The 12,586-nt window shown below is 47.1% G+C and overlaps 1 protein-coding gene across 2 annotated transcripts in view; it reads left to right on the forward strand.

The window, feature by feature from the left end:
• RGS22 (regulator of G protein signaling 22) overlaps positions 1-12,586 on the forward strand; it is a 1,028,745-nt gene that overhangs the window by 44,003 nt on the left and 972,156 nt on the right. For both annotated transcript variants that reach the window (XM_085605181.1, XM_085605183.1), the window contains exon 3: positions 10,166-10,228. In XM_085605181.1, the coding sequence (XP_085461307.1) occupies positions 10,166-10,228 (63 nt within the window). The remainder of the gene's footprint in view (positions 1-10,165; positions 10,229-12,586) is intronic.

Here is a 12,586-nt window from a genome sequence, read left to right on the forward strand (position 1 = left end):
TATTTCACAGCTGCAGCGCACCTCCGTGAACGTTCGAATGTATGTGCAGCGCACCTGTGCAGTAAGCGAAACGATTATGTGTGTGTTCTATAACATATTACACACAACATTCGTAGCTACTTGTGCACCAAGCGGCAAGGCTGTGTGTGTGTGTACTCGAGCAGATCACAGGTCACACGCGCTTGTGCAGCAAGCAACCATGTAGCTTAATGTATTGTATACATCGATCTCTTGTGCGTGGTTCGTGATGGTTCATATCTTTTTTATGTATGGTTCGCTCATTAATGGTTAACTTGTAATTATATTTGTACCATAAATAAATAGAAGTTTCCTCAGCAATTTGATGATAGAAACAACATTATTGTAAACTGTAAATAATGAAAATATATTTTTAATTCACAGGTCGTAACTTTGCAATTTCTGCGTTTTGTCGGTTGGATTACACTCACTCACTCACTGGGATATGTGCACGCCCCATTAAGGCAAATTATGCCCTAGCCCGAGGGGACGGGTGCGAGTGGCACTGTAGGACACTGCTTGCCCCCTCAGTGGTCACATGTCCAGTAGCCACTGTCTCCTGGTGATCACTGCCTCGTGGCCGTTAAAGGACGCTCAGGGGTTAACATCCCCTCAGAAAGTAAGGCAATTCCTGGGTCGGCGTTGCCCACAAGTGTGTCTCGATGTTTCTTCCTTTTGGGTTCGGGGCGGAAGTATTTAGTGGCAGGTGGCAAAGACATAACCCCTCGATTGTTTCATGCCCCAGCCTCCCCCACCCCCAGAGCTTGCACACAGCTGTACATAAAGCTGGGTGATAGAAATGGACGAGGCTCCGCTGAGAGGTGACGTGTGCACTATAAACGCTGTGCACTGCACACTGCAGGATGTGCACAGTTAAAAGGGGCCGCAGAGCACAGTTCTACTGGCTACATTTTGATGTACACCGTGCAGACCGCACACATGCACAACAGACACCGTCTGAACAGTGAACATGTGAATTTTAGTAACAATGTCGAGTATCATATGCCTGTAAGATTTCTATATTGCACAATCATGCTCTAATATATACATTATGTACGCTAGAAATACACCTAATGCACATATTACCAGAGACAATGGTGTTTTACTAATAATTGCACACAATAAAATCAATTTTCCATGTTAAAACGGTAGGTTTTTCCTATGATGTTACTAACTGAAGAAATTCGCTGATACAAACCGAAACAAGCATTTGCAATGCAATAGGTCTCGCAATTACACGAGTTAAAGCTATTGGCATTGCAAATGACAATGCCAATAGGCATTGTTATTCGCAATGTCAATAGCTCAAACTCGCGTAAATTCGAGACCTAATGCATTGCAAATGCTTGTTTTAATGACCTGGGCCTGGCAGCGGACACAGTCAGGATGCTGCCGGCCTCCCATTTATGGTCATTCCGTCCCGCTATCAATGGCAGCGGGAACAAAGCAAAGTGCGGCCACCATATTTAAAGAACACAGCTCAGGGTGCCCTGTGCAACAATTTGAGCAAGCACGGTCCCGAAACTGAAAGGAGGACCGCGCTGCAGCCGGAGCATGGGGATCTCTTGTCTTTATGGTGCCATGTGTTTAACACATGGCCCCATAAAGATAAGAAAATGCTTTGCGACACACACAAAGCAGGCCACGAGTCCGGCTCAGAGGCGAAAGGGCGTCTACAGAAAACCCTCATTTCCAATGGCAGGCCACCATTTAGCATAAACGGTGATGCCAGCCAATGGAAACTAGGGGCGGGGCTTAAAGCCCACATCTGAAAGTCCTTGTTAACAATAAATCTCGCAAGAAGAGCAAAGCATGCACTGCCACGCGAGACCTAAAAAGTGTCACTAGGTCTTTTCTTCACTCTCTTTTGAATATGCGATGGCTCATTTACATTATGTTCAGGCTTCTAAAGCCTTTGAATTATGGTACGTGCCACCTGTTCTTGAATGTGAATGGGGTGGAAGGATTCTCAAGAAGCAGGAGTATTTATCTTATAATGTTTGTTTAGACATTTTTATGCAACAGTGATTTATGTGTACTGCAAGTATCAATAGGGCTGTCCTATTTTTTGCATAGAATTGCAACATCCATTTGACACATTGTTGGAAATTTGCCCTTTCTGCACTGTCTCCCCATACTTTTTAACCAGTGGTAAAGTGCTTGTGCTCTCCTCTCTATACATATTAACATTTGTATACACCAGATTGGCACATTTAATTTATTTATACATTTCTAATATAGGGTACTACATATACCTGGGCCCAGTAGATTACATACTACAAGTGGACTGAAGCAACCATTGTGCCACCCAATAAAGCAATGCTATAAAACACGTCTGCAGATCTTCCCCTGCAGCCTGCACATACAGTGTACTTTGACCTGGCAAAATAAACCTTTGGCCAGGTTTAAACCTTTCTTTTAATAAATATAAATCACCTCTAACATCGGTGCTAAATGCCCATAGTGTAGGGTGCATAGTATTTTAAAAGTAGGACATGTATATTTAATGTTCTGGTAGTGAAAACCCCCCGAAAGATGTTTTTCACTATGGCAAGGCTGGCTCCCCATAGGAAAATAGTGGAGTACACTATAACAACTATTAATGCTTAATTTCAATTTAGGAGCAGCTGGAAAAATTATGCTAATTTTATTAGGAATCTAAAATCGAACTTAATGGTCTAGTCTAATTTTCTACGACTATTTTAGAAATTACTCTTTTATTAAGTTGTCGTTTCTCTGCCTAAGCCAAGGGAGCATTTTTGACAGTGTCCAGTATCACCTGACTACGGATCGTGAGATATGGATTTCTGCCGAACAATGGACAAAGGATTTGGATGTGGAGAGATGTTATTCTTCCTTGAGCTGGTTGGAGTGGGGGCTGGGCCCAACCCCCTACTTGAACTTAAAATGATGCGTACCCTGTCATTAGAAGATGTAGCTCACACCCATGCCTTCCTCCCTGTGTATTCCTATTTAGCATGGCTCCCAACCAAAAGGGAGGGCGGTGCTGCCCCAGAACTGATTAGGAGTGACCTCAAGGGAGGGTTTGCCCATTATCATAGCCACATCACTGGGTGGGCACAAGGAGCTCTGAGAAGGGGGTAAAGGGTTCTGCCATATTAGATTTAGGTAGAGAGGGGCAAATGTGGAGTAGTTTACTGTAAGATGCACAGGCAGTGTTGCAAAAGTGGGTTAGATCAATCCTGGGAACTTTTACCTCATGGGTTCGAGCGTGGCCAGGAGTTTCTCCCACCCACTGCCTGGCACTGGGCATAAATGTGGCAAACACAATACCCTTCTCAGAACACCCCTTGACCTACGCAGAATATGAAGATGTACTTCCATGCTGTCTAAAGAACCTGAAGGAAGTCTGTACCTGCTCCTCTTGAGCCCAGGACCCCAGAAGTGACTCAAAGTTTCAGTTAGCTGACCTCTTGTTTGAGCTACAAGGACACAACAAGCTTCCAGAGGTCTTTCTTGCAACTGGCTAGTTCCAACTGGGCCTTCCTTGGACTATGCTGCTCGCCTTTACTGGAGTGAGCCTTGACCTCAATTTCAGTCCCCAAGGTCTTGGAACCTTGGCTGGTGCCAACGTGAACACTTCCTGAAACCTGGGACTTAAAAACGTTTTGCCAACTTTCTGTTCTGAAAACCAACAGGTGACTGGGGCCCACCTGCCAAGCTGATCCAACGATGGTGCATTGCCACTGGGCCAAAGATTCAGGATGCTCCCGCTGTGTTTTGCACATCAGCAAATCCAATCCAGCTGGACTTTGCGGAGGAGATGCCAACCTCGTGGTGCCCTATTCAACAACTGCCTGCTGCCTTGCCCCGCTGATGATTTTTTTCTTCTAACCCAGAGTCTAAATACGAAGATAAAACCTTAACTGGGGCGAGCCTCATCCCTGTATCCTACCCGTGCTCCATCACTTTTAGCCTTAATCCTTATTCTTGGCCCAGTAAAGCAAAACCAGATGACCGCGTTTGGCACTTAGCGCTTTTCTACACTATTTTGAGACTTAAAAGTTTGAAATCCAACACTCCAGTTGTACTTATTGGATATTTGTCATATTGGTGTCATTTTATTTAATTAAATATTTATTTTTTTCTAAATTGGTTTTGGATTTTTCTTGTGTTGTGTTTTCACTTTATTATTGTTTGAGTACTGCAGAAATACTTTGTACATTACCTCTAAGTTAAGCCTGACTGCTTTTGTGCCAAGCTACCAGAGGGTCAAGCAATTTAATGATTTTTTTTTTCTGGTTCAGCCTGAACAGATTTATTTAAAGTGGGTTCTCAACCACCCTCAACTAATACTCCAGTTTCTTACATGAATGGATACAGGTGCATATTTCTGCCCGGAAAAGCTGCCACATTAATTTCATAATAGGCTTTATACGTACTCTTAATAAAGGAGATAAAATAGCATACTCAACTCTTGTAACATAAACCTAGAGTAAAAATAGGTCTGCTGCCAATAGCAAAAACAGGAAAGAAAGAATAGGCAAGATGGGTCCCAAGCTACATAAGCCCGCTTTGATGTTCAAGAGATTTGACCTTACATAAAGTGAAACAATAATGCCAGCACAGGCAGACTACACCCTACTTCCCTGGGAAAGAAATACCTTGGTTCCAGACAGCGAGTGAGTTCCAGCAAGTAGTGCAAGGGAATGTCCGGTCCCTTGGATGTCAGTCTGCATTGAGAGTTCCATCCTAAAAAATAATTAATACATTGAATGGGTTTCTGGGTTTGACCATAGAGCATTGTCAAAGCAAGTCTCATCCGGTTCCTCTCAGACAAAACAAAAATGCAAACCAAAGGAAGGGATCTAAGCAGCTCATCAAAGATACAACAAAAATGTAAAACAAAGGAAGGGTTCTTATTACAGATCAGCATCAATCGTCCTGTGCGTATCATGGAAACAGACAAGTGGGAGAATGTTGAGTGAAATGGCACATAATATAGTCTTGCGTTAATTGACTGTGCTGAATAAATGATCCATTTAAAGAGCTAGTGTGGTTGCTTGTTTTCCAAACATGCCTGGACCTCATGATGTGTTTTGTTGAAGATGGCTGAAGTTATAATTAAGTTTTACCCATTCCGCCACTGTTGGTATGAATAAAGGCAGGACTTTTGGTTTTATTATCAGCCATTTTGCTCCTAAATTGAAGATGAGGAATTGCTATATTTTACATCACCTTTCACAAGGCATCCTAAAACGAAACCACAACACTCACTCGCAAAATACTGGTGAATAATGAATGAGTTCTAGTTGTTAGTATTGTGCTTAGATTACTTTTTCACAAAGTAACATCCTTAATGCACTTGTCAAGTCAGTACTAATGTATTCCAACAAAATCTGCACTTGTCAGTTCCATCAGAATGAGTGAATTGCCAGCTGACAAGGCTGTCTTTATTATGTAATGAAGCGCAGTCCTGCGTCCCAACTACTAAACGTTCTCAACGTTGGGAAAGTCATTACATAGCTAAAAAATTGTTCATGGGCATGTTCAATTATACAAAGATGGGGCATGAAACCTGTGTCCCCTTCGAGCCAAATTAAAATAAGGTTTTCAAATCTCACCCATCCTGCCTGTCACCACCAAAGCTATGCCTCCCTCCCCATCCCACCCATAGATCTAGCCATTTCACGGAACCTTCTCCTGTCCTGCACTTAAATGTGCGCAATTCCCTTTGCTTTCAGCCTTCTTTTCACAGAAACACTTCTTCCTCAACTCCAGATGGTCTTTAACATGCCCACATCTCATCCTTTTTGCATATCTGTAATTGGAACTTGTTGAGGCTCTTCCTGTTTCCTGTGCTTGTTGTCTGTATTTCCATGGGGTTCCAGCTGCTTGTTCATAGACCTTGCTTGCGAGGGCAAGGTGACCCCCTGTGCCCTCGCAGGCGGTCGCTCTCTCCACGCTGCTCTGCCGCTCGCCTGCTTGCCTGCTGACTTACCTGCTGCCTGGCCGCTCCCTGATTGCTGAAGACCTCCGCTCACCTCTTCTACGCCGCTGCCCTCCGCATCTTCCTCAGGTTCGCCTTCTGCCCGCAGCCTGCCGCCTCTGCCCCCGCTCCTCACTGGCCCCGCTGCCCCGGTCACCTCCGTGCTTCCCGCCGCTTTCCCGCCGCCGCTGACCCGTAGCTCCGCCTCCCCTCCTCTCCCATTGGTCCTCCCACCTCCCGGCTGACCCTCCATCCCGGCTCCTACTTATGACGCCCCCTCAGCGACCGCGCAGCGGACGCGCGCAGCGGACGCGCGCAGCGGGAGCGCCGATTGAGCGCCGAAGGTGCGCCAAAGGTAAGCCCGTCTGCGCCCGTCCGCGCCTGGACCGCGCCCAGCGCCAGACCCCCTGGTCCCCGCGCCCGCCAGCCCCCCCGCAGGACCTACGACTTCGCCACGCTCATCGCACTCAACACCGCCCGAGCACCTGGATGCTACCGAGCGTCCCCGCGACGCACCCATGGACCCTTCGTCTGCCGATTCTGCAACTTCTCCTGCCTCCGAACAGGCACTACGCCCACCAAGACGGACAACAGCAACCACCTCAAGTGCATCCTGGTCAACACCCGCTCCGTCCACAGACACGCCGTGGAACTCTGGAACCTCCTCGACACCGCATCTCCAGACGTCGCCTTCCTCACGGAAACCTGGATGAACGCCTCCTCAGCCCCCGACATCCCCATAGCCATCCCGGACGGCTACAAGATCATCAGGAAGGATCGCATCAACCAGACCGGAGGGGGCATCGCCATCGTTCACAAAAGCACCATTCGCATCTCGACTGACTGCATCGACGCATTCAACGCCGCCGAATACCTGCACTTCCAGATCCACACCGACCCCAAGACTACCCTCAGAGGCACCCTCATCTACAGACCCCCGGGACCACGCTCACAGTTCAGCGAAGACATCACAGACTTCATCAGCCCTCACGCCCTCCCCTCCGCCGACTACATCCTCCTCGGGGACCTCAACTTCTACCTGGAGAACAACAATGATCGCAACACCACCGCCCTGCTGTACAACCTCGCCAACCTCGAACTCAAGCAACTGGTCTACTCCCCCCACCCACTACGCCGGCCACACGCTCGACCCTCTCTTCTCATCCAGCAAGCACGTCACCTTCAGCCACTGCACCGGACTCCACTGGACTGACCACAGCTGCGTCCACTTTAGCTTCAAAAAGAACACGGTCCACCACCACCCGAAGCAGGTTCCCCACAGAAACTGGAGCAAGATCACCGTCGACCAGCTCACCACCTCCCTCAGCCAGAACCCACCTATCAGGACAACGGACCCTAACACAGCAGCCCTCGACCTCACGCAATGGCTGACCTCCTGTGCCGACGACCTCGCCCCACTGAAGAACCCACTCACCAGGCCCAGAAGCAAGAAGGCCCCCTGGTTCACCAACAAATTCAAGGACTCCAAGAAGGCTTGCCGCACCCTCGAGAAAGCCTGGCTCCTCGACAAGACCACCGACAACATGACCGCCCTCAAACTCGCCACCCGCAGACATCACCAGCTCATCCGCACCACCAAGAAGAAATCTCTGAAGGAACGACTGGACAAGAACGCCCATGACAGCAAGGAGCTCTTCAACATCGTCAAGGAGTTCTCCAACCCCAGCACCGGCAACAACGACATCACTCCCTCGCAGGACCTCTGCGACTCCCTCGCCTCGTACTTCCACCGCAAGATCGCCGACATCCACAACAGCTTCGGCGTTCCACCCCCGCACCCATCGACCGAACCTACACACCCCGCCGCCATCCTCCAGACATGGACCGAAGTGACCCCCGAAGACACGACACGCATGATGAACACCATCCACTCCGGATCTCCGACCGACCCATGCCCCCACCATGTCTTCAACAAGGCCGCCTCTACCATCGCCCCCCACCTCCGAGACATCATCAACACCTCCTTCGACACAGCCACCTTCCCGGAGAGCTGGAAGCACGCCGAGCTCAGCGCACTACTGAAGAAACCAACAGCGGACCCGACCGACCTCAAGAACTTCCGCCCCATCTCGCTCCTTCCCTTCCCTGCCAAAGTCATCGAGAAGATCGTCAACAAGCAACTGGCCGCCTTCCTCGAGACGAACGGATCCCCCGACCCATCGCAGTCCGGATTCAGAGCCAACCACAGCACCGAGACCGCCCTCATCGCAGCCACCGACGACATCCGAGCCCTGCTCGACAACGGTGAAACAGCGGCACTCATCCTCCTTGACCTCTCCGCAGCATTTGACACTGTCTGCCACCGCACCCTAGTCCAACGCCTCAACGACACCGGCATCCAGGGGAAGGCTCTGGAATGGATCATCTCATACCTTTCCGGCAGAACACCGAGAGTACGCCTCCCCCCGTTCCGATCTGAGGCCACCAAAGTCATCTGCGGCGTCCCGCAAGGATCGTCGCTCAGCCCTACTCTCTTCAACATCTACATGAAACCCCTCGCTGCCATCGCACGCCAACACAACCTCAACATCATTTCCTACGCCGATGACACCCAGCTGATTCTCTCCCTCACCAGAGACCCCGACACCGCCAAAGCCAGCCTACACGAAGGGATGAAAGACGTCGCCGAGTGGATGAACATCAGCCGCCTGAAGTTGAACACGGACAAGACAGAAGTCCTCATCCTGGGACCGTCGCCCTCCGCATGGGACGACTCCTGGTGGCCCCCGGCCCTAGGCACCGCACCCAAGCCAACGTACCACGCACGCAACTTGGGCGTCATCCTGGACTCCTCCCTTTCGATGACTAGGCAAGTCAACGCCGTCTCCTCATCCTGCTTCCACAACCTCCGCATGCTCCGCAAGATCTTCAGATGGATCCCGACCGAGACCAGGAAGACTGTCACCCAGGCCCTCGTCACCAGCGGACTAGACTACGGAAACACCCTCTACGCCGGTACAACAGCCAAGCTACAGAAAAGACTTCAGCGTATCCAGAACGCCTCCGCCCGACTCATCCTGGACGTCCTCCGTCGCAGCCACATCTCGAGCCACCTGAGAGACCTGCACTGGCTCCCTGTCAACAAGAGGATCACGTTCAGACTCCTCACCCACGCACACAAATCCCTCCACGACCTAGGCCCAAAGTACCTCAGCGACCGCCTGACCTTCTACACGCCCACCCGCCTGCTACGATCCGCGAACCTCGCCCTCGCCGTCGTCCCTCGCATCCAGGGAGCCACCGCCGGAGGAAGATCCTTCTCCTACCTGGCGGCTAAGACATGAAACTCCCTGCCCGTCCGCCTGCGGCTAACCCAGGACCACCTCGCCTTCAGGAAACAGCTCAAGACCTGGCTGTTCGAGCAGTAGCAGACCCCCTCCCCCTAGCGCCTTGAGACCCTTCCGGGTGAGTAGTGCGCGATATAAATTCCATGATTGATTGATTGATTGATTGCTTATTGTTCTGCCCACTTCCCTACCTCAAGGAACTTCAGCTATACAGAGCACCTATCTTGAGAGTCCACTTGTTCTTAGTCCAACTTGTGTTCTACAGGGATCTTGTTGTCGTGCCCGCACCGATAGTTTCACTGAAAAATGGCTGATGACATTTTATCTGGTAAAAGATGTTTTTATGGGTTCTCGGGATACCATAATTGTTTTTTGGACATTTTATGATTTGATACGTGAAAAAGCATCACACATTTTACCGAACCTTTTAGGCTTTCCCACATCAAAATCGAAAGTTCCAGAGTATTTGTGTAAATAAACATAATTCACGGTTTAAAGAAGGATGGATTTTATATCTTTCAGTTACTAAATGTGTATATGCAGGTATATATCATAAAATGCTCAAGATTAATATTTTTGCTTTTCTTCACAAATTTTAATGAACAAACAAATCCCTGATTGGAAGGCTTTATGGATGCAGCAGGGTGTCCAAAGAGGGAATCCATCTAATTAGTAAAAGTACATTGTCCCATTTAGGTATTTTAAATATAAGGCACATCTATGCTCCCTATGAGGAGAATCATTATATTAACTTGGATTTTGCAGTCAATATTAAACATTTTTACAAAGGAGGTACATTATGGCTAAATTATGTTCTCTACCACGTAAATACTAAGTGAAATTAATTTAAGAATTTTGAACTAAAGGTAGTGATACGGTCTCTTTGCAGGAAGATGTCTTAGCTTCTGACGATTTGCTGGTGGAATACTTCAACGAATTCTTGAATCTTCCTGTAAGTATTTATTTCCTTTCCATACTGTTTCAAATCTTAATCTGTATCATACAAGTAGAGTGCGCGGAGGTGCTTGGTAGGCCTCTTGGGTCTTGGTGTGTGAGTGGAAGTACCTTTGAAATTCTATAAATCTGTAAGCCAACTTCGCCATGACCTGATGCATGAGTAGGTTCCCATTCATTCATTAGATAAGGTGAAAATGCTCTGCCCAACTACTGAAGAGTTTGTAATTAAGGACGTGTTTGAGAAGTCAGCATATTACATAAACTCTTAAAGGAATTGCCTGAGCTTTCTACAAACCTAGGATCATTCACTGATGAGAAGACAATCCCATGCTACCTACCACTTTTCTCAAGAAACTCAAGACCTGGTTCATTAGGCAAGTCTAGGGCCTGTCAAGCATGTTATGTTGGGATCTGCACTGTGGTTGTCTTTATAGCGCCTGTGACACGCCAGAGGTTTGAAGTTTGTTATAATGTGTTGTTTGTGGGACAGTTTATGCTTAATACAGTAGGCTTGATTGGTTAGTTGGGAATAGTTTTGTCAAATGCCATAGGTCTGATCTGTTAACATGAAATGTTATGACGGAGGCAGAAGGCTTGCCTTGTTGTGAGAAACCTATGATACAGCCAGTAGGTCTTTAGGGATGGATTGTTATTCAACTGAGCTAAAGCCTGCAGGCAAGTATTTTTTTACTTGTATTCCCACCTTTTAACATGGCAAGTAGGATTTTAGTGTTCATTATCCCCTCCGACAAACCCTGGAGGTAAGAAGATTTGCACTCTTAGATTCCTAGTTAGCTCCCAGTCACAGGGGTTATATATTGTTTTGTTTACAGTAATGTTGTGAATATTATAATTTTAAGGCTGTATACCTGATGGGTGCCTTGTGTGAAAGCTTATGCTCAATATAAGAGGCCTGAGTTGGTTATGGGGTGAAGCCAGTGTTGAAGGGCATAGACCTGGTTGGTTCATTAGGAACTATTTATCATGAAAAGTTACAACAAAGGCTGTATTCCTGACTTCTTTATAATTTAAAACGAGCTAAAGGCAATAGGCCTTTAAATGTATTTTGTTATTGCACTGTGTTAAAGCCTGCCATGGGTCTGTTAGAATGTCATTCAAATTCCGCATCTTCCCAAAAACCAAACCGCAGGGGGCAATGGATGATCCTCTACAACCATTGACACTATTGCCAGACTAGTGATAACATTTTGCCTGATCACTTGTGCACACCCATCTGAAAATAAATGTGCGTCAGTGCCAGGGTTGGTGAGCCAGGGCATTAGTTTCCCATTTTCTCCTCTTCTAGACCCCTCTCCATTTCTTTCTTCCTCCTCCTTTATTCTTGTTTAATTTGAGAAGAGTGTCAAAGTATACCTGTTATGACCTATATTGATTGCCTAAGTTCACTTTTGACTGCAGAGGTGCTTTCATTTACAAGCCAGATATTGGCATTGCCAGTGCTTGTTTCATATGTGGCCCAATGAGGCATACTATAGCAAAATATGTACACAAGTTGGCAAATAACTATGTCAGCAACAAAGAACAAAAGCACTACATACCTATGCAAATAGCTGCAAAGTTATTGTCAAACCAAAACTCTCCTATATGAATTCAGTTCGTTTTTAGATACAATATTTAACAAACCGAGATAGTTAAGGGATGAAAGTAAATATAGTACATGGGTAGTAGATAAAGAGTTACCGCTAGGGATCCTAATATTACGTCAGTGGCTTACCGGGGACATTGTACATCATGATGGGAGATCATCGTTCTTAGGAATTTACTCCAGTTTTAACTAAAGAGTGTCCCATTCCCTGGCGATGCCCTCTCATTTATCACAGTGTTGAACAGTGTAATCAGAGGACCTTTTCCTTCTGATTAAATGAAATGAGGCTTGGTAGTGCAAGGACTCTGGATGCCCTTATTTTGGGAATGACAAAAGCACAGAAGTGGAAAATTAAATGTTGAACACTGTATTCTGCGCTATATCAAGAATATTAAGATTATAAACACCATAATTATCCCGCAATTTCCAAATCAAATCCACCAAAATCGCATTTTATCTGCATATCTCCTTATAGCATGCACACTTTTGTCAAGCGACCTATCCCTCATTGCGTTTTTTCTCAGTCAGCCTCTCTTGGCTGCTTGGTCTAAATGTCATTATTTGAAGACTAGAGATCTCAATAAAATAGAAGAGCAGTTTGACATTACCCAGAGAATCACTCTTCTTATCCACCCCCAAAATTTACATTCTGCCCTACCTCACAGGCGATTCACAACATTCTGGTGCCGCTTATCCAGACTCATACTTGCACTGGCAAATATTTTCAAATCCACACTTCTCCCTTCC

Source organism: Triturus cristatus, chromosome 5_1 (assembly GCF_964204655.1).
Source record: "Triturus cristatus chromosome 5_1, aTriCri1.1, whole genome shotgun sequence".
Classification (NCBI taxonomy): Eukaryota; Metazoa; Chordata; class Amphibia; order Caudata; family Salamandridae; genus Triturus; species Triturus cristatus.